Genomic DNA, 23,056 nt, shown 5'->3' on the forward strand with positions numbered 1-23,056 from the left:
TCTGAAATATATAGATTGAGGCGAGTTAGCATGAGAAGCAATGTCCAGGAGTTTTCAACCAGAGGGGGGAGCAAGTGTAAATCCCTGCGAAGAGAGAGCATGATTCATTTGAAGAACTGTGTGCGCATCAGTGTGGCCGGAGCACACAGAACCAGAAGGGCCTGGGAGAAATGGGGTTAGGGCAGTGGTTGGCAAACTGCGGCTCGGCAAACCGCAGCTCGCGAGCCACATGTGGCTCTTTGGCCCCTTGAGTGTGGCTCTTCCACAAAATACTGGCTCTTCCACAAAATACCGACTTCTGCGCATGGGCCACGAAGTTTCAATCGCACTGCCCGCACGTGGTATTTTGTGGAAGAGCCACACTCAAGGGGCCAAAGAGCCGCATGTAGCTCGCGAGCCGCGGTTTGCCGACCACGGGGCTAGGGAATGAGCCACGCATGAGGTAGACCATGTAGGACCTGGAATCCACGCTAAGGGACTTGGATGTTACATGGGGGAGCCCAAGAAGGGTTTAAGCAGGGGAGAGGCACGATCTGATTTGTACTTCAGAGAGGGGACTATGTAATTGCAGCTTGAGAGTAGATCGAAGGGGGAAGGCTGGGCGGGCAGATGAGGCTGGAGACATGTTATCTAGGGGCAAGTTGCTGGTGAGCAGATGGAGAGAAGCAAATGGAGTGACTAGTATTTTAAAAGTAGAACCTGATGAAGGATTTACTGGATGTACTGTTGGGAGTCAATGAGGACTGCAGGGTTTCTCACTTGGATAACAGGAAAGCTGGTCGGCCACACACCATCGTAGGGAATGTGGGAGGCGGATAGGAACGAGGGGGCACAGGTTGGTATTTTGCACGTTGAGCATCAGACCTTTGAGAGATTCATCTGATTGCCTGAGGTGGCGTCAGGGCAGCTCTTTACTGGGGGCACATCTCCTCTTGGGGTGGGCAGGACATCTGGTCTGCACCAGGCATTTTTCCTGCAGATTCTCAGTCAATCTTTAGCGTAACCCCATGAAGTGATTGCATGATCCACATTTTGTGTATGAGACAATGAAAGCTCAGAGAGGTTAGGAAACTCTCCCAAACCTCACAGCTGACAAGGCCCATGAGCCAGCATCCTGGAGTTCCTCAGACTCCAAATCCTCTGCCGATCCATTTTGCAACACTGCAATCCTAGTGATAATTTGTGTAGTTTGCTGGTCCATTAAGTTGCCAGATCCTGCCAAACATTGTAGATATATATTTTTATCTTTTACATATGATGTTTCAGGACTCTGAGGCAGGGAGAGATTTATACCGGAGTTAGAATTGAGATTCAAACTAAGTATCTAGACATAGACAGTGTTTTTTTAAAAAATTCCAAACTTTGCTCCTGCTTGACCTTGGAGTGCATGAATATGCAGCCCTCCTCTGGCTCCTCTGGCCCCAGGCGAACTTGCCCTCTTGGTTACATTCTGCTCAGGTTAATAATCGAGGATGATTTCTATTCCTTCCGCATGTGCTGGAGACTGGGATAGAGTCTGGGTGGGGGTGGAGGCTGAAACAAGTGTTCTGGATTCCTGGTATCCAGTGAACTCTGCAGACAGAGTTACTCTGTTCCTTGCCTTTCTCATCCACAGAGACATGAGGTTTGACTGTGTATGAGGAACAGGGCACAGGAATGGTACAGCCATCGATTTAACATTGCTGCAGGGAGATGACATATATCCCTGCCTTCAATAAGTGCCCTTGATAAAGAGGACTTTCCATTGGTAATAGCGACTGGGGTGTTTGCCTGAGAAGAAGAGTAACTAGTGACTAGTCGGCTCTCCTTTGAATTTGAACTGATATTTTAGTGTGGGGCATCTTTCCCCCATCCCCTCACAGATAGCACCATATGGCTTTCCAAGGAATACTGGCCGCCTTACATACTCATGCTCAGGGCACCCTTACTGATGTGCCACAATCAGCGGCACTCTTTGGAGCTGGGTGTGGACTCCTAGTCATGGAAGTATGAGAGAGCCGCAGAGGAGTGAGGAAGGCAAATGACTGCGTCCAAGACATGTCCCATTTCCCCTCCGCCTGGGCTTCTAATGGGGAAGCACTGGCCTTGGTTTATTGTTGATTTACTTGGTCAATTGATCGCTTCTCCAAAGCCAGCCCTCTGCCTCGGGCCTCCCGAGCACCCTGCCTGCTCCAGTTAGCTCAGCAGCTATGGGTTTAAAGTGGTTGTTGCCTTCAAGCTGTCCAGACTAGGAAAAAAACATCTTCCACGCGTCCCCAGGAGCCAGGAGGTCTCAAGAGGCTCTTATTCCATAAAAGGATGATACAAGCTCTTGGAGTCAACCTGACCTCTGGGCCAAGACACAGAAGAGATTCCAAGCGATCTGCTCTCTGGAAGCCTAAGTTCTGAGCTCTTGTTCTCTAAACAGGTTTTCAAGCATCAGATGGGTATGAGAGCTCGATCTTTATTGCCACTTGGTGCCCTTGAGTTCAATCCAGCCAACATGTCTTGAACAGTGTCATGGGGGTGAGGATGCAGCTGTGGACCGAACATTAGCCCAGCCGTCAAGGAGCTTCAGTGGAGGAGGCCGACGTTATTTAAAAAGCAACGACCACATTGCTTGATAACTGTTATCATAGAGAGAATGCAGGTGCTTCTAGAGCAGCGGTTCTCAACCTGTGGGTCGAGACCCCTTTGGGGGTCGAACGACCCTTTCACTGGGGTTGCCTAAGACCATCCTGCATATCAGATATTTACATGACGATTCATAACAGTAGCAACATTACAGTTATGAAGCAGCAACGAAAATAATTTCATGGTTGGGTCACAACATGAGGAACTGTATTTAAAGGGCCAGAAGGTTGAGGACCACTGTTCTAGAGGGTCATTGGACAAGTAATTATTGAGCAGCTACTGTGTATCTGGTGCTCCAATGAGGAAGGGGGACAGCCGTGTCATCTCTACTTGTCATATAGAGCAGGAGTCTTTAGAAAAAAGCCCAGAGCTCATTTATCTCATCCGTTTGGTCTCTAGTCCCTTGTTAGCAGTTCACTCATTTACATTCCGCTAATTTGTTTCCTCCTTTCAGTCCTTACATCCCCCGCCCCGTCCTCTGTTTAATTTTAGCACAGACGCCAAGAATGAGGAGAAGGGTCACTGTTCATAGCTGAGCGTGTTTAGCATGAAAGTGTCAGAAAAGCGTGTTTCAAACCTGGACTACACTTCATCATATGAAATGTTTATTACATCATGAGCTCCTAAACACGTGCACACACAATTATACATAAAACTCAGTGCTTACTTTTTAACTTTATTTTTTTGGCTCTATTCCAGATGTCCCCATTCCCTCTCCCCCCCGCTTCGCCCACCTCTACCCAGTCCCTGCTCCCTCCTTCCCTCTGATACAACTGGCATTTTCTGTTGGATTCTATTACCTTCCATTTAAAAAGAAATTGACTGTCATGACCCACTAAATTGCTTTCTTGACCTGATCACAGTCTGCAGTTTAAAAACATGGTCCCACAAACATAGACCATATCTCTCTTGGACTGAAGGCCATGCTGTGTCCGAGAACAGAATATTCTAGATGGTCTCTTATGATCTCCTTTTCCTCTGATGTTCTCTGCCTTCGTTTTGAGATGACACCCTCCCAAATATCCTTTTGGAATGCTCTTATAAATCACTTAATGTCTCCTCAATTTTTGTTTCTTGGTTCTTTAAAATAAATGTAAGACTTCAGCATTTGCATCTTTCGTGATATTTTAAAAAATAGTTTTCTTCTAGTTTTTCATAGACATCAGAATAAAAAGGCACAGGTACCCATTTTTGCCCCTGGCCAACTAGTACTATTAGCATTTGCAAGTAACTTGTTCTCTATGTGTGTTACTTGGCCACAGTAGATGAGTCACAGGCTTTCATCGGGGCTGTGCTTGAATGTGGTCCAGCTCCCTGTGTTTCCAGCTTATAAATGTGGTATCTAAATGATCTTATTTCACTGTGATTTAGTGTCTCTGCAGTAACTTTTATGGGTTTTACATTTTAATACTTAATTTGTATTTTAATCATGGATCATCTTGGATCTTTTCTTTTTGCTTGTTTTGTTTCATTCTATTGGGCAAGACTGAGGTCATTTTGGCCAGGCTGCCTTGAGTAACGTAAAGAGCCCTGCCTGGCTGGTGTGGCTCAATGGTTGAGCCTCGACCCATGAACTAGGAGGTCACAGTTCAATTCCTGGTCAGGACACATGCCTGGGTTATGGGCTTGATCCCCATTAGGGGGTGTGCAGGAGGCAGCCAATCAATGATTCTCTCTTATCATTGATGCTTCTATCTCTCTCTCTTCCTTCTCCCTTCCTCTCTCTGAAGTTAATAAAAACATATTTTTTAAATTGTTTAAAGAGCCCTGGACCTGAGCTGGAGATTTCAACTGTAGCCCAGGCTCTGCATTAACTCCCTGCAGGAGTTACCGCTAACTGGTTAAGTCTCTAAGGCCCCCTGTGGTTATACTAAGCCCATCACACTGCATCAAGCTTACTCATCTGTCTCTCCTGTGAGCTGAGAACGTTTGATTTCATACCTCTGGCTTGGCCCAGCACATGGAAGGCACTATCGGCTGTTTGCTGAATTGAATTGAGTTGAATTGGATTGAAAGGCAGGCTGTGAAAGGCCCCATGGTCTAGAATGAGGGTCTAGACTTTATCTTATAGGATGAGGGTCCCAGAGAACATTGTAAACATGAGAGTGACTTGAAGATCTGGTTCCACAAATACAGAGGCATGGGGGTTGGCTAGGAGGCTCAGGTGAGGAATGATGACGGCCTAAGGAAGGTGGTGGGAGATGAGGAAGAAGGGCCCGAGTCCAGAGATATCAGGGGAGGGAGAACCTCCGGAATGTGGGAGATGAAGAGAGGGAATAGTCTCTGGCAGAGACTAAATAGGCAATAGAGCCGAAGGAGGAAGAAGAGGACAAGGAGGAGGAGGAGGAGGAGGGATAAAGATGATGGGCTTAGTCTGTTGAGTCTGCAGTGTCTTTTTGGAACAGATCGGGGTATGGCTCTCAAGTAAAGGAAACTCTTCTCTACTTGTGGCTGGGCCGGAGCCGAAGGAAGGGGAGCAGTCATGAGGAAGGCTGATGGGCAGATCATTGGAGTTCACTTTCTACTTGCAGTCCTGCCACTACTGAACGAGGATTTCCATTCTCCTTCAATGGACATGTAAACGTGTCAATGCTTTTTCCCAGATGGAGTCTTTTTTTCCCCTAATTTGGAAGATATGCTCATCTTTGCTTTAAATAGTTACTTTGGATCCACTGACCTTGCTTGGATATTAATGTAGCATCTATTTATTTAACAACTATCACAGCATAACATGGTGTTAGCCTCTTTGGGGTGGGGGAAGTAATGACAAAAGTCTTGGATGAATGTTCTATCCCATTTGGGGGAGATAAATGCATAATTAGTGGCAATAAGTGACACAGGTACCTCTTTCTGTGGACTTCCGGGAGTGAACAGGGAAATGTTCATGGAGGAGGTAGTTGACTGGGCTTGGCGGGACCAGGAGGAGTGTTTGATAGGCCGGTTCTTAAAGTGGGAAGAGCAGCCTGAGCCTCTGGAGTCATTAGAGGCACATTCAGGGGCCAGTGTAAGTCGGGTAGCCTGAGAAGACTTTGCTTGCATGTGGGCCGGTGGTTCTCAATGCTAGTGAGCATGGCAGTCAGCTGGAAAGCGTGTTCACGGTGCTGGTTCCCAGGCCCTCCCCGTGGGTTCTGATTCTGCAGCTCTAGGCTGGAGCCTTGGGATCCGCAGTGTCACAAACCCTCCCTCCCTCGGGTGATTCCACTGAATGTGCGTAGAAGACGATACCTTGAGAACGTTGCCATAGACAGTCACTACTGGATATTTTTTGTGTGTGGAAAGGCCTGAGATGATGACTCAGTGGGAGGTTGTAAAGCATGGAAGCAAGGTCTTTATTATTTTAGCCTGACCCATATGAATATGTCAATTTTCAACGATTTCTGACCTGCCAAAATGGTAGGATAAACAACTAGTGATCTATATACAAGGGAAGGAGGGCCCAGCCTAGGGTGGTGGCTCTGTGAAGATGGAGTCAGGAGTAGGACATAGGAGGTAGGGCGTTCAGATGGGAAGAGTGGTGGGAGCCGAGGCCTGGAGAAGCTGTGCTTTGTAACCACAAGTCCAGCACTGGAGCTGGAGCTGAGAGCCCTGAGGGGCAGCAGTGGGGCCTGGGACTGGAGAGGCAGCTCAGGGATAGGCTGTGGACATTTATAAATGTCAGCATGAAGAACGAGGCAGTGGGGAGCCACCAACAGTGGTGAGTAAAGTATGACAGCGTTAGAGCTGTGCTTTGTAAAGATTAATGAATTGGAGACCAGGAGGTCAGTAGTTGACTAGGGCTTATGCAGGAGGTGAGACGTGTTAAGATAGAGGCAGTAGAAACTGAGAGAGGTAGGGTTGCCAAATAAAATACAGGACATCCTGTTAAATTTGGATTTCTCATAAAGAACAAGTACTTTTTAAAAATATATATTTTATTGATTTTTTACAGAGAGGAAGGGAGCGGGATAGAAAGTTAGAAACATCGATGAGAGAGAAACATCGATCAGCTGCCTCCTACACACCTCCCACTGGGGATGTGCCCGCAACCAAGGTACATGCCCTTGATCAGAATCGAACCTGGGACCCTTCAGTCCGCAGGCCGACGCTCTATCCACTGAGCCAAACAGGTTAGGGCAAGAACAAGTACTTTTTAGCTTAAATATTTCCAAACATTGAACGGGACACACTATGCTTAATAGTATTATCCAAGTATCTGAAATTCAGCTTTAACTGGGTGTCCTGTATGGTTATTAGCTAAATCTGGTAATCTTAGATGGGAGGGGCAGTTGGATGAGATGTGGAAGGAGAGTCTGAAAGGTTGTAAATGATAGGATATGAGGAATAGGTAGCAGGAGGTGAGAGAGGTGATGCTGACCTCGGAGTAAGTAGGGAGATGGCGACAGCGGTAACAGAAAGAGGCCTCCAGAGGAAGAGATGGAGAGAGAGGAAGGTGATGGCTTGGTTTTGACTTGTTGCATTTAAGATGAGTATCCAGGTGGAGTTTTCAACAGCCACTCAGAAAGGTGGGTCTGGAACCAGGAAAAGAAGCCAGGACTTAAGACAGAGATTTAGGGTTCAGAGGAAGGAATAGGAAAAACAACAACAATAATAAAAAGAGAGGTACAGAGAAAACATGTGAATGTTTTTCTAAATGACCAAGTATTTCAGAACATTTTAAAAGACATGGGAGTGTAGCCCTTCAAAATGTTCACAAGGCACTTTAAATGTTATTAGAAACTCTTACAATAGGTAAGTAAAATACAGTTTGCAAATGCAACATGGTCTCGGCTATGTGGGGAGACACATTCGTAGATAAAAGCCCACAGACATCTTCATCAACATGTCACCGCGGAGGTCTCTGGTGTGGGAGGCTGTAGGAGATTTTCATTTCCTTGTTATGTGTTTGTCTGTTTTCAAGTTTTCTTTAAAAGAGCATGTGCTACATTCAAAATCAGTACATTTATTCTCTAAAGTAACTCTTGAGGAAGTTGGCATCATTCCAAGTTTCACAGATCCTTTTAGGATTTTAGGATACAATTTGAAAGAATCATATATTTTTAGTCTTAACAGCATTCCTTTTATTTATTGATCCAATCAGAAAATAATGACACTTTTTTCAGTAGGTGTTACCCTCCCCTTCCCCTCAAAAAACACACACCAATTCTTGAACTGGGGGAGGCTGGCTAGACAATGAAGACAGAATGGCTACCTAACAAAGGTTTAAAAAACTGCAACTGCTTCCTATAAACAGTCATTATTTTAGAGAGAGAAGCTAATTCCTTCACAGAGATGTTTCCAAGATTCTTGCAGCTGGAGTGGGTGAGGGGGACACCCCCCACTTCCTGCGCTGCCATCTCCCATGGTGCATTGTTCCACGTACCGAGAGGACCAGCTGAAGTGCCCTATAATAAAATAGATGTCATAGGTGATTTCATACTCAGCACAAGGGGAGGAAACTGTTTCAGTGTCTCTCTAAACACTCCAACCAAGCATTAATATTCATATAGCTATTCCATCAACCAAAGCAATTATATTAACTCCATACTCCACGCAAGGAGGTACAGTGTGAATAATCTAGTCATTCGGAAATGCAAAAACATTTGTATCAGGTAATGAATACATTACCTGGTCGAAAGAGGATGGGCGTGGGGATGAGGTTCTCTTTCCTACTTCTGTTCTTGCTTATGCAATTAAAAAAATGGGTTTGTAGTTAGGAGAGTTAGTAGATCTTTCTAAAGGAAATCCTCATAACTTTAGTGCCCAGATGGAGTGAATTGGTTAAATCAAAAATTATGGTAAATCAAGATATAAATTTTATTGGCATGCAAATTGTTTCCAACATAATATTAAGTGGGGGAAAGCAGGATATATAACTATATATGCAGTAACAGTAACTTCAATCACATAAAATGCATGTATGAGTAGGAGGAAGATGGAAAGTGTACCATAGTGTTAGCTGATGTTTTCTGGATGGTGAACTTATTTTTCAATTATTTTCTACACTGCACATATATTCTTTTATAAACAGAAAGGGAAAAATCAAGTCAATTTCAATTCTTATCTATAGTGATTTTGAAAAATTAACCCCTGCTTTCAGTGGAAGATTTACAGTGTATAACTTAGTGGAGAGACATGTGATTAACTTAATTTTATCTAATTGTGGTTGTGACGAACAGGAGAACTGTCATGATGTTTCCAAACCCTTGCTTTTTTTAAAATTTTTTTTAATATATTTTATTGATTTTTTACAGAGAAGGGAGAGGGATAGAGAGTTAGAAACATCGATGAAAGAGATCGATCAGCTGCCTCCTACACGCCCCCCAGTGGGGATGTGCCCGCAACCAAGGTACATGCACTTGACTGGAATCGAACCCGGGACCCTCCAGTCCGCAGGCCGACGCTCTATCCACTGAGCCAAACCGGTTCGGCTCCAAACCCTTGCTTTAATAGGTGGCCCCACTCAGGTAGAGGTGCCAGCGCTGTTGGCTCATGCTCAGTATCTTCTCCACAAGAAGGCTGGTGACCCATATTTGAGTGAGATTTTAATTCCTTTAAGGAGAACCTATGTATCATTAGGTAATTTCTGATATTCATTATCTTTATTTCTTCTTTTTAAACACGTCTTTAAACTTTCAGCTCAGCATCCATCTGGATCAGAGTGAATTAGGGGAATGTTTCGGAGCAGGTCAGCAAACTCCTCAAGTCAGGCTGACAATGCAGCTTCCTACAATGTAGACACCCAGGTTCTTGCATTTGGACTGGAGACCAGGTCTCTCCTTAAACTCATCCATCCTGAGGCACTGTACGCCGTTCATATCCTGACTTACCTGTTCCCTCAGGCCCATCTTCTCACTGATGTATTGATTTGTTCATTCCATAGCATGCCAGGTGTAGTGCTATGGATTGGAGAGACAACACTGAACCAAACAGGCACACTTGGAGGAGAACGAACAGTCTCACCAGGGAGACAGACAAGTAGATATGCAGTTTTATAATAGGAGTAAGAACAGGATGTGATGGGAACTTAGAAGACAGGTCAACCAAGAGAAATCAAACTAGGCTTCCTGACAGAGGTGGTGTCTGAGTTGAGACTTGCGTGATGAACTGAATTCCACCAGGTGCAGGAGTGGTGGTGGTGGTTGGGGAAGGGAATGAAAGTGAGAGTGTTCCAGGCAGAAGGGACAGTAGCTACAAAGACCTGAAATCAAAAACATGACAGAATCACATTTGTGTTTAGAAAGAGCGTCCTGGCTGCTGTGAAGAGAACCGATAGCAGACAGGGAGACCAGCCAGGAGGATGCTGAGAGATGAGAGTGACTTGAACTGACTTAATGGCAGAAACGTAGACAGGCTCAAAAGATAGTTGATAGATAAAGTGATCAGAGCCCAGTCACTTATTGGCTGTGGAGACGAGGGAGGAGTCTGGAATGACTTGGACAACTTTCACTGGGATGAGGAAGCCTGGAGTATGAGTTTACCCGGGAGGAAGGCAGGTTCCGTGTGGGTTGACCTAAGTGAATGTGTCCAGTGGGAGAGTCTGGTCTCAGAAGAGAGATCTAGGTTCAAGGTATAAACCTGGGGATCATCGTGATCCAGGTGGCAAGTGAAGCCAGGAGAGCGGCTGAGCCAAGCCAAGGAGAGAGGGGAGGGAGGGTAAGAAGCAACACGGTCTAGAGCAGAGTCCTGATGAATGGGCCATGCGGGGGAGGCTGAGGTGGACTTCCAGCAGATGGGGGACCGGGAGGGAGGGGCATCGCAGAAGATAAGGAGAGGGGAATGGTGTCTTCAAAGGTTAACAACCATATTTCACTGAGTAGAAGATGCCACGGATCGTAAGACGCACCAATATTTTATGGCCACCGAGAAAGAATGCTGCCAATTAAATGGTGATTCCCCAGTGCATGGGGGTACCTTTTGTTCTTTGGTGATCACGCTAGGGAATGAGATGAGTGTGGGTGTAGGGCTTGTCCTTGCTTCTGATTGGCAAGCTGACCTGGGAAGTCATTCCTCCCGGGATGTAACTTGCAAGCAGCCAGCCAGATGCTCTGTATCCTGTCCTTTGACACTTTCCCCAAGTTGCATGGATCACAAACACATTTCTCATTTGCCAGAACAGTCTTGGGTTTGTTTTGAATCCGGCAAGTCCTCCAACACCAGATTCTTAAATCTCACTAACATGATCTAGATGAAAAATGCTGCCTTGCCAGGAAGAAGGGTTGCATGATTTTCAATGTGAAATACTTTTTTGTGGTAGGAAACTACCCTCCATTTATTGTTTCTGTCAAAACCTTTGCTTGGGAGACTTTTTCCAATGGGCATGTTGTCATTTCTGAGGATGCCCTTATTTATTTCATGGTCAGTTTCAACCACAACATGGTTGCCCTTCGTTTTAAGCAATAGGTATGAAGAAGTTGTTTCTAAACTGAATTTTTACAGATAAATTCACATGTTTAATACACACGAAGAGCTATCATTTTTCGTCATGGGTTCTTTTATAATTAGAAAAATGACTACCAGATTTATTTGAGAAGTATAATGCTCAGATGAAGTAATTTTATTAAGAATCAGGCAAGATTACCAATGCTCTTCAAATCACAGTAGTTCTTGCTTAGTTGCCCACTACATCCCAACAGGAGACGGCGAGTTTTATAAATTCTGCGTCTCTCATTGATATTCAAGGTGCTCACTCAGGACAGTCTATCCCTGTAAGAGCCACTTCTCTTTCCTGCCTCATCTTTCAGGGGAGAAAGCGGGGTGCTCGCTCAGAGCTGGGACTATTCATGATGTTCTGCTGGACTATTCGGTAACCTGTTCAGTTTCATGGACCTCTCACCTAGATTTCTATGATTCTATGTGTTCTGGTTACCTATGTCTATGTAACAAACCTCCCTTACATTGAGTGGCTTAAGCAATTCACTTTTGTTTCTCACCATTCTGTGGATTTTTGCTCAGATGGTTGGTTCTCACCTGGGCTTCCCACCTGTGGTTGTAGTCCAGTGTTGGCTGGGGCTGCGGGCATCTGATGACTGAGCTGGGCTGAGTGGCAGAGGATGGCTCATTTACCTGAGTGGCAGAGGCTGGCCGTCAGCTGAGAACTCGGCTGGGCTGTCCACCAGAGCACCTCTATGTAACCTCTCATGTGGCTCCTTCTTCCTAAAACACCCGGCAGAAGCTGCAAGGCGTCTTATGACCTTGTCTCAAAATCCCAGATACCACTTCTGCCACACTCTATTGCTCAAGGCCAGGGACCAAGGTCAGTCCAGATTCAAGGGGAAGAGAACTGGGCTCTGCCTGTTGATGTGAGTTGCAGTGTACAGATGAGGTCCATTTATTGACTACCATCGTGTGTCAGAAGAAGAGCGTTCTTTAGAGGAGTCAGATTAAACTGAATTTTTACAGACAAATTCACATGTTTAATACACATGAAGAGCTATCATTTTTCGTCATGGGTTCTTTTATAATTAGAAAAATGACTACCAGATTTCTAAATATGAAAGGCAGGAGAAGCATTGTGATTCAGTGGAGGGAGCTTAGGGAATGATTAATATGTTTGAACGAACTGGCCAGGTTAGTTGGGAAGGACTCGGTACGAGGGAGCACACACTGAATGAGCCTATCTCCACGGAAACCAGGTAGCATCCACAGAGAGAAACATTCCCATCCACTGGCCGCAGCCCTAAATTAGTCCTCTCAGACAACGTGGTAAGGGGATTGAAATAGCACGGTTTTAAAGGCATATTTACCTAAAAGCTCCCCCACACACGTGCCCTCCTCGTATGGAGTCAGTAAAACCATCTTCATAAATCTGAACTGCACATTATTTCACAAACACAAGGAGAACTGTGCAGAAATGTGTCTAGTGCACTTGTTTCTCAGCCCACACGGTAGAAGTGCTCAGAGAAGCCCGTGCCCAAGGAGTACTTATATACCTAGAATCACACTGTTGGGTGTTTAAGAAAAGGTTACGTTCTTTCTGTCCAGCTGCTTGAAAGTCTGATTGCCTTTGTAGCCTGAATTGGGAAAACAGCTGTCCTGTTGATCATACTGCGTCACGGTACCTGGGTTCCAGCTGTGGAGTGTGGCCGGGGTTGTCAGGGTTACCTGTCACCCATGTAGCATTGTTTTGTTCCCTGCATATGCCTCTCTGGCTCCCTGGGGATTCACATTTGTGTTTATCTGTGCTGAAAATGTAGAGGCAAGATAAACAACACTTCAAGCTATTTATAACCAGAGGCTGTGCCAGGAGTGAATTAGGCTTTGTGTTAGACATATGCTAAAATGTTGGTTGCTGGGCTCAGTTGGTTGGAGCGTCATCCCATACACCAAAAAGGTTGCAGGTTCGTTTCCCAGTCAGGGCACATACCTGGGTTGCAGGTTTAATCCCCGGTTGGGGCACATATGGGAGGAAAGTGATCAATGTTTCTCTCTCACATTAATGTTTTTCTCTCTCTTCCTTCCTTTCTCTCTAAAAATCAATAAATGTATCCTCAGGTGAGGATTAAAAAATATACATTTGGCCACTGGGAAAGGTAGGAAGAATATCCCCCCGTGTGAAAAGCAGATATTTAGAGACTGATAGAAGTTTGACCCAGAACATGGCTACATGGGATTAGAACTCTGTTGATTTATGAAATACACTGTCATGGAATGCTAAGCATTTAGGGTCCTGGAGATGCCATTTATATAGGGACCATATTTTTATACTACCAGGAGGGCAGTTGACAAGGGTGAGGAGTGCGGAAGAGGCATGGGCGAGAGGTGAGGAATGGCGCCCCATACAAACGAACCTCGGGGCAGTGGACAGACCATGGGAAGAGATGGATCCCACTCTTCCCTGACTTCATCCACACAGATCATCCTAAACAGAGGAGACCTTGCCTGTTCTTGGCTCCGCTGAAGAGTCCACACCCTCCCCACAATAGCCTAATGTATATCCATAGTTCCCCTTCTTTCCTCAGTTCTATTTGGACTCTGAGTCTGGAGAGAACTCCTACTGTGCCAGGTACTGTGTTACGTGGAGGGATAAAATGCATGAATTCTCATGCTGGGCAACGGATAATAAGCCAACAAATACATAATGGAATTCCAGATTATGATTGTGTTTTGGAAAAATGGTTGGGGGGGGGGGAGGTGTGCTAAAGAATAACAGGGGATTCTCGTAGGATGTTCAGGGGATAACATGTTAGATCCCAGTCATTGATTAAAACTTTCACATGTATTTTGTGGTATTTTAAAGATTCTTAAATTGCATGTTGTTAAGGTTCAAATGAAAATCACTGTTGCCCTTTCTGAGCCCAAGGTGCCAAACACTAAATGGACAGCATTTCTGGGGAGCATTTCTGGGGAGCAGGGGGGAACCACCTTGATAGCTGACCCCTCCTGGACCTAGACGACGCCTTCCTCATCACCACTTTCTCTCCTTAGGGAAAGGAGATGTGTTTGGAGATGTGTTCTGGAAGGAAGCCACCCTTGCCCAGTCCTGTGCCAACGTTAGGGCCCTGACCTACTGTGACCTTCACGTGATCAAACGGGACGCCCTGCAGAAAGTGCTGGAGTTCTACACGGCCTTCTCCCACTCCTTCTCCCGGAACCTCATTCTCACCTACAACTTGAGGAAGAGGGTGAGCGGGCAGTTTCAGTTTCCTCTCTACCCGGAGCAGTCCGTGCGCGCTTAGGATGGCCACGTGGCCAGGATGGTCCTGCCGTGGTCCCTTTAAGTGGAACCCTTGGTTCTATAGGGGTTCCGTTTACTGCTTGCTCTTTGGAGCTTTTAATATAAAATGGGGGGGGGGAGAGAATGTTATTAGGTTAAAAGATGGGTCAGGTTTGGAGCAGAACAGATTCATTCCTGAGTGTGTCTCTGTGCTTTCTCCCAACAATATCTAGACTTTCTTGCATTTAGGAAAGATGAGTAAATATGAAATTGTTAGTTAAAAAAAAAAGGCTGTGTGGGGCCCCTCCATTAATGAAAATGAATTCTCCCTGGTGATGGGGACCCCCCGAGTGGTGTGAGGACATTAGCCAGCTGCCAATAATAATTTTTAAAAGGTATGACAATGATATAGTTGGGTCCAGAAAATAAGAAAAAAATGGTATATGATGGCCTAGAGAATGTTTTACATACAAATGCCAATTTCACTGGTTGAGGAATATTAGTAGTTTGGGGAACCAAAAGGTTTCTCATATGAAGTTGTTTATAGATCTTATTGCTCCATCTGACTGTGAGGATCAAAAGATTTGTCTTGTACTCTAGGTTTTCATGATTGATTTTCTTGCACTTTATTTAACTCTGTTATTTGAATCGGTACCAATGAAGCTCTGGACCTACTGGAATCATCGCAGAATCTTACCACCCAAGCTCCGTATCGCTGTTAACATTGTCGGTATTGCCCCGAGGTTCCAAGTTAGGAGCCCCGACCCCATCCTGATGCTTTTTCTCCCCTCCCACACCCCGGGTGACCTGCTCATCAGGTCCCGTTGGTTCCACCTGGGCTTCCAAACCTGCGTCCACACTGTGCTTCCACCTCTGGGCTCTCCCTGAGCTCTCAGGACACAACGCCCGTGATACAGACCCTCCCCACATCCTGGACGGCGCACGAGGCTCCAAACACACCTTGCATCTGTCCTCAGTGCGGCGCTTTCTCATGTGGCCACTTCAGTGACCTTAACAACTAATCGGATCCACCCCTCCCCTCTGTGAAGATGATTCCCTCCCACTCTGATGACAGGATAATGTCTGTACACTTCAGTATGGCTTATATGGTCTTCACATCTGGCCCAAGCTTAACCCCAAGCCCTAAGCTCAGTCACTTTTCCCACACCCACCTCTGCCACCCTGAACATTCCCACCCTGGGAACTCTGTGCAGCTCTACAGCCACCCACCCCCTGGGCACAGTGCCTCTGCAGGCCGCTTCCTGGGCCTAGGATTCTTTCCTCTCTTTCTGTGTGAGACAAACGCCTGTTAACCCTTCAGATTCTGCTGAAATGTTTATGTTTTCGCTCATCAAACCCAGCACATACCAATGAACTAGACAAACATATACAACTGAATGGCACTCAGGTGTCTCCAGGAACCTGGATCTCATAGGGAAGATTGCCACAGGGAGCACATGACGCTAAGTACAGGGAGTGCGGCTTTCACGGAGGATTGTGGGAGCATAAAGGGGGAGTACAGCTAAAGGGGCAATTGAGGAGAATGTGTCATGGGGTGATACCTGATCTGAGTCTTAAAGGATAAGTTTGCCGAGAGAGAGAGAGAGAGAGAGAGAGAGAGAGAGAGAGAGAGCAGGTGTTCCAGTTGGAGGGGCAGTTTGAGCAAAGGCAGAGAAAGGAAACAGCCTTTTGTCTTCCAAGTCCTTTGTAAAAGATTCTGCTTGCCTGTCATTGGGTTGTCCCAACAATAGGCTTCCCGGTATTTTAAATCCCTTGCCTTGCCTTGCTTTGCCCTATGAGCCTCTGCTCGGGGACCTGGTGCCTTGATGTCCCAGGGCCTAACCCAGTGCAGAGAATTACTAAACATTTGGGGATGGCAAGGAGAAAGGGACGGGATCTCTGGACTTCGGTTTCCACGTCATAACATGTGAGCTTGTGGCCAGGTGATTTTTTTGGTTCTGTGATTTGAAAGTGGGTCATGTAAATTCCAGTGGGGAGTGGGCAGGGTGGAGAAGAGAGCATTCACAGCTCTTTCTTCTTGATCTGTGAACATGGGATGCTCGCTGGTGATGCTTTTAGCAAGTAGCATCTCTTAAAGTTTATTTTCTGATGTATTTCTTCTTTTTATGAAAGCAAGTTGATTATAATCAGCTTTCAGTGTTGCTGGTAATATAGGTTGAAAAATGTTCACTTTGGGTTATTTGGAGGAGTAATCATCTTGGGATAATTGTGGAGCTAATCTGTCTTTAAAAACCAGGAGGACTGACCATGAAAAAGACAACACCTCAGCAGTCAGGTTGTGTTTATAAGTCCAGAATGATTGACAGCTCTGCAGAAGAAAGGGCTCAGGGGCCACAGGTTTGAAGGGCTGTGTGGAGAAGTTTAGGCAGGTCTGTGTGGCCACAAGAATTAAAGGTGCAGGCAGTATAAGAGAGATCTTGGAAAGATCAGAGCTGCCCAATGAATGCAATAGGCAGCTTTGAGTGAAATTGGATTTCTTGTCCTGAAGGTATGCGGGCTTCCCCTAGGGACCCCTCAGAGACATTTCAAGGGGACTTAGGCATCCAATGGAGAGTCAAATTAGTGACCTTCAAATTTCCTTTCACATGCAATTGCCAATGAGTCTGGTATGGATGCAACAGAATTTTAGTGAGATCCTGTCTATAAGGAGGCAGCCATTCTTTTTCTTGGAGAAAAGAGGCTTGTCGTTTTGGTATTGCCATTGTAGTCTCAATGTGTCCTTCTGAGAATTAATTTATAGCTACATAGGGCATAAAAGATGAGAACATTACATGCATGAATTATCCTTGTAGCTAATTTTTTTTCTGGCAAAGTGAAGTGCATTCTTGTGGTTGTTTCATCTTGGCAAAATCGAGTGTGTTATTTGCAAAGATTCCTAAGAACACGGTGCCTCTGACATCTGCTTAGGGGATTGTTAGATCTTGCAGGCCTCCTCCAGGGCACAGCAGCAGCTCCTCGCTGGAAGGTGCCTCGGTGGCCATCTCGTCTCACCTGCATTTCCCCACCACCCTCGTTTCACAAATACCACAGCGGGGTTAATAATGGACGAGAAATGGCTCCTTGACCAGGCTTCTTCCTGCTTCTCACAGCTCATGGCCTGCTCTGGCCTCTGTATCTAAGCCTCATCCTTATATTACTAAACCCACGTGTGTGAAACCCAGCTCTCAGCTCAGCTCCTGGGACCCAACTCCGGAAGGGCACTGTCACCTGACTCTATTTCCCCAAAAGACACCTGAGGTTATACCAGTAGGCAGGGATGAAGAGGCCAGAACCCGAGACCAACCCAGCATTTTGACCTCTGGTTTTCCTTGCCTGTGGGCACTGAGCCAGAGGAGACCCCAGTCTGCATCCTGCCTCTGCCATTCAGTGCTCCTGTGAGTTCCAAATGCTTGCTCATCTGCGAAATGGGGTGATGAAAAGTTCCACCTTGTAGGGTAACTGTGAGGGTTGAGTCAGATAATACCTGCGAAGCTTTTACACACAGGGTCCGGCACATAGTATGTGCTCAAGTAAATGGTGGGTTATTGTGATTTTGTTTTGTTTACTTGACACTCTGCTCCACTCGACTCTTTATTATCCGGAGCCTTTTTGGAAAATAAAAAAAGGCAGTTCCTCTGACTTTGTTTATGCAGGTGCTCGCTCTGCCGAATGTTCTGTGGGTGAGTTTTATTCCAGGGTTCTCTGCCCCTCTTGCAGCAAAGGAGGGACCAGCTGACCTGGAAAGTGGACGCCGTGCTGGCCTCGCTGTCATTTAAGCTCCTGCCAGTGTGGAGGTCAGCACTCACTCACCGTTGGCCATTCCATTCACGGAGGGGACAGTTAGGCTGGTCTGACATCTCAGGTCAGTCACCATGTGTCAGGGTTTTGCCAAGAGGAAAGCACAGCGTCTTCTTTCTTCTGAGGGAGGTAGTATGTAGTTGTCCATGAAAATAAGGGGAAGTGGAGCCCCCCTCATCCCAGACCCAGGCTCTCCTGGCATTTCCTCAGGCCCCGAGTCAGCTTCTAACTGCAGCCAGAGCTTTGCACACTAATAATAGCAACACCCTTACCAACTCCAGATACCGTGCAAGCTACGTCACAATGTCAGTATGTGCTTTATGTCAGCTTATTAAATCCTCAGAACAGCTTCACAACAGTACAGGAACAGCCCCGTTTTTCAATTGAATAAAGTAGGACCCTGTGGAGGAGAGAATCACTCTTCAAGGTCACCCAACTGATAAGTGGCAGGTTCCAAACCCTGCTCTCATACCCCTCCTGCTAACAGCATCACCTCCCGGGGTCGCCCTCCGTCAAGTATGGCTCTCAGCTTTTCCCACAGAGCAGTCTTTGGCTTCTGCTTTCTCCCTGTCTGTTGATTTTTCAGGGGTGGCACAGGCTGTCCCAGAGCATCTCCAGTGACCATCTCTACCCACAAGCACACCCAGCAACTTGCACAACGAAATCACAGTAATATCCCAGGTTGAGAGACATAAGACATTTCCCCTCATAAGGACACACTGCTGGGTGTGCTGGGGAGGCAGGACACACTTCACTTTGGTTAGGCAGCAGGCCAACCTGGCCATGACATTAGTAACTTACTGGGAAGACCACCAGCTTTGGTCCTGGTTTGACTATTGACTAGTTGTGTGCCTTTAGGCGAGTTACTGAACTATTCTAAACCTCAGTTTCCTCATCCGTGGCAAGGGTCTTATAAAAGTTCCTCCTTATTAGGTGTATTGAAAAGATTACATATTTCAAAACAGCAGACATTAAAAGTGACATATAGCCCAGCCGGCAATAGTGTGTTTATCGAGCTATACTAGTAAACCAGGAGGTGATGGTTCGATTCCTGGACATGGCACAGGATTATGGGCGGGATCCCCAGTAGGGGGCGTGCAGGAGGCAGACAATCAATGATTCTGTCTCATCATTGTTGCTTCTCTCTCTCTCACTCTCTCTCTCTCTCTCTCTCTCTCTCTCTCTCTCTCCTTCCTCTCTGAAATCAATAAAAACATATTTTAAAAATAATAATTAAATAATAAATAAATGTGGCATATACCTGTAGGAACCACTCAGCACATACACCTTTGTCTCCTCCTGCTGCCTGTCCCCTCTCCCGCCTTCAGCCTCCTCCACCCTTGGAGGTCTGAGTTCATGCTTTGCTCCCCTGTGCTTAAAACCAGATCCTTCCTTTAATCGGTGTTTCACTTGGGCGCTACTTTCCCTTCAACATTGGATGAAAGTTCATGCCCGGATGCTAGCTGGGGGGATTGGGTCCTCCAGCTCATCCATAGGACTTGGCGGAAATGTACCACAACTGAATGGCGTAGCACAGACATGCGGGTCGGTAATTCACAGCAGTCAGTGCACCAGATGATTGGCACGTAGGTAATTGGGAGGGTGGGTCTCATTCTGTGCGTGGGCCTTTAATTTTTAAAGCTAATATTATTGTGTATTTGAGTGTGTTTTTGCCAGTGTTTGCTTATGTTAATTTGTCCCAGGATGGATTTTTCTTAGCTTGCTAAGGCCCCAACCTGGTGAGTATGGGAGGGAGCTGGGACTGTAGTTACTGGTGCTTTCAAAGCAGGAGCCTCCTAAATGCCTGTTTTCCAAAACTGAGGTTGCCATAGTGAACAGTCCTGAATGCTGTATGTATATTTCTAGCTCACTTTAACCAAAGGGAATTTTATTCTAGAGAAGAGGTCAAATCATGGAGGCTCAGAGAGAGCGCTGCTCATACATGGCATTGGGACGCCTTCAACTTTCTCCCTGAACACATTCTAGTGGGAGGTTGGTAAGATGGAGACTGCAAAGTCGGGTGATTGGAAATGCATCTCCTGGCCTGTTGAATCATCACAGCCTGTTTTTAAAATGATCTCTACAGAGCCCATATTTTCCTTGTCATCCCTCCATCGTGAGGGCTTCTGTGGAATTAAAGTCATCTATTAGATTGTCAAGCCATAAAGATAATAAAATCAGGGTATTGGAACAGGAGTGGGGAAGGGAACAGATGATGTGAGTGATAAGATCATAATTCTTTCAGGACAACAAAATGTAAATCAAAGCCAAGTCCCTTTTTCCTGAAGAGGATCAGGGAGTGATGTTCAGGACCTATGCGACCTTGCACGGAACCTCTGAGATCCTCCCTATACTCACCCCCCAAACCTAGCAGTAGGGAGAGGTGGTTAAAATGTGGACTGTAGAGTAGAACACTTGGGTTCGAAGCCAGGATGTCCTTAGTGACCTTGAGCCGGTTAGCAACCCCAATTCATTCATTAATAAAACATGGCGGTGATATACCTCGGAAGGGTGCTTTGACGTAGCAAGTTCTCAATGTACGTGTTGCTGTCATTATTGTTTTTGATGAGCTTAGCTTTTCTGGAAATGCAGAGACCCCATACGGTGATAAAAGTTTTAAAAGGGGAGTAGGGGCTGAACTTTAAAACCTCAAAACCTTTCAGACAGATGATTCCAAGATCTGTGCCTGGACTTCAAGGAGCACCAGACAACCAGATGGTTCGCCAATGGGGTTTGCTAGAGAACAGTGCTATTGGGCTCATCACGGATCTGATTTCCTCCAATGGGCGGAAGGGATGGTAGATTCTTACCTGGATGCCTAGGGGAGGAAGCTGTAACTTATCTTATCACTTAGCGATCTTAATGTATTGTTAATCACAGGTTACAAAAGATCTGGCCTAGTTTCGAGGACCAGGAGGCCAATGCAGTCATTTGGAGAGTAATGTACCTTCCTAATATTTTCTTAGAAGTATGTGTTTGACTCCTAACAAATAGGGTAATGCTAATGAATCCCAGGTCATGGGTTCAGTCCCCCCCTGAGCAAGTTGGTTTCTTTGTTGTTGTTAATTGTCACCTGAGGATATTTTTTCCTCATTGATTTTTAGGGAGAGTGGAAGGGAGGGAGTGAGAGAGAGAGGAACTTCGATGTGAGAGAGACAACATCCATTGGTTGCCTCCCTCATGCCCCAGGAATTAAACCTGCGAATGTGACCCTTTGGTACATGGGCCAACACTCTAACCACTGAGCCACGCCAGTCAGGGCCAACTTTGGCTTCTTGATGTTTCAGGTGGTTAGGCCAGTGTTTCTCACATTTATTTGGCCTCTGAACCCTTTCTTGAGTTACATTGATAAGTATCTATATCTGTTATAATATACCCGTCAACATTCATCAGAGCCAATTTAGGAAACAGAGTCTCTGCTCTTTAATGTCTCTTTAGGCTCAAATGGTCCATGACCTGTAGAATGGACGGGTCTTGTCTGTAGAACATCAAGAAGGCAAAGCTACATCAGCGGTGGGAATCACGCTTATTGGGTTCTCAGGAAAATCCCACAGAGATTACTGGCCAAGCCTCCCTGCTGTCTGCACACCCTCCTGAACTCAGCTTCCCTCACGTGCCCAGCAGCCCATCCACTTCCTAGTGAGCAGCAAGACTTATGTTATCAAAGAGCCTTTGGGCCTCATTTTGGCGGCATGTGTGCTCATGTAAAGCTCGGGAGGCTGTTGTCTCCCTGGCTTCCAAGTCCCTCCTTGCAAGTTGCTTTCTCATTCTTTTATTGACTCGGTTACATTTTGTGTTCCTGCCTCCTCTGCCATGTTCCTGTGCTTCCGTGTTCCCATTCAAGCACTTCCTCCACTCTTCAAATGTTGCTGTTTGGTTTTGAGCATGTCTTTGTAAATGTTGCCAGTGAGTCATGGAGGTTTTCATTCTAACCCGGGCTTTTAGTAAGTGGAGAATCGGGAGTTGAACCCTGGCTGCCTGTCATAATAATAACTACCTTCTGAATGTTAGATTAATGCCCTTGCCAGGTGACACACTTGGTTGGAGTGTCATCTCATACATCAAAAGGTGGCAGGTTCAGTTCATGGTCAGGTAGAAACCTAGGTAGTGGGTTCGAGCTCTGGTTGGGTGCATACAGGAGGCAACCTATGAATGTTTCTCTCCCACCCCACACCCCATCTCTTTCCTCTCTAAGTAAATCAATAAGAAAAAAACAACATATTGCCTGGCTGCCGTGGCTCAGTGGTTGAGCGTTGACCTATGAACCAGGAGATCACAGTACGATTCCCGGTCAGGTCACATGCCTGGGTTGCAGACACGATCCCCAGTGTAGAGCATGCAGGAGGCAGCCAATCAGTGATTCTCATAATGGATGTTTCTATCTCTCTCTCCCTCTCCCTTCCTCTCTGAAATCAATAAAAATATATTTTTTTAAAAACCACACATATAGTGTGAGGATTTAAAATAAGTAAAATAAAAGTTTAGATTAATGGAAGCAAATGCTAGTTCAACCCCTCCAAAGGGGCTTTGACCATGTGCATATGAAGCTCACACACAAAATCTATCCCAGTCCAGATGTCTGTGCAGACCATTTCTGATGTAATGTGGGCCACGGGTCCACCCAATTTTGATGCTTCTCACTGCAAACTTTGTTGCTTGTGATTTACTTGTTACTAGTGTCACTCACTGCTGTTGTTCTGCCTGTACTTAACTTAGGCGTTGAGAGTGGAATTCTGAATCCGTAATGGGGCCCTGTCTCCATGTAGCTTCTCTTTAATCTCTCTCCTGTAGGTGAGGCCCTGTCTATTGATCCATAAGCACTGGTCACCTTCTCTTTGTAGCTGTCATTATACTTCCCATTCACTGTTCACTGTGTGTCTCTTTTGCGGCCTAGAAGCTCCATATGGGCTGGGTCCTGTCCTGATTGGTCTTCCTAGAGCTTGGTACAAAGTAAGCATTTAATAATTGAATGGTTGATGAATGGATGGATGGATGAATGAATGGATGAATGAA

The 23,056-nt window shown here is 45.8% G+C and overlaps 1 protein-coding gene across 1 annotated transcript in view; it reads left to right on the forward strand.

Moving 5' to 3' along the window:
- KCNH1 (potassium voltage-gated channel subfamily H member 1) overlaps positions 1-23,056 on the forward strand; it is a 259,928-nt gene that overhangs the window by 189,982 nt on the left and 46,890 nt on the right. Inside the window, exon 9 of the mRNA XM_023754816.1 lies at positions 14,017-14,213. Within this exon, the coding sequence (XP_023610584.1) occupies positions 14,017-14,213 (197 nt within the window). The remainder of the gene's footprint in view (positions 1-14,016; positions 14,214-23,056) is intronic.

The sequence above is a fragment of the Myotis lucifugus genome, unplaced genomic scaffold, assembly GCF_000147115.1.
Source record: "Myotis lucifugus unplaced genomic scaffold, Myoluc2.0 scaffold_65, whole genome shotgun sequence".
NCBI classification, from domain to species: domain Eukaryota; kingdom Metazoa; phylum Chordata; class Mammalia; order Chiroptera; family Vespertilionidae; genus Myotis; species Myotis lucifugus.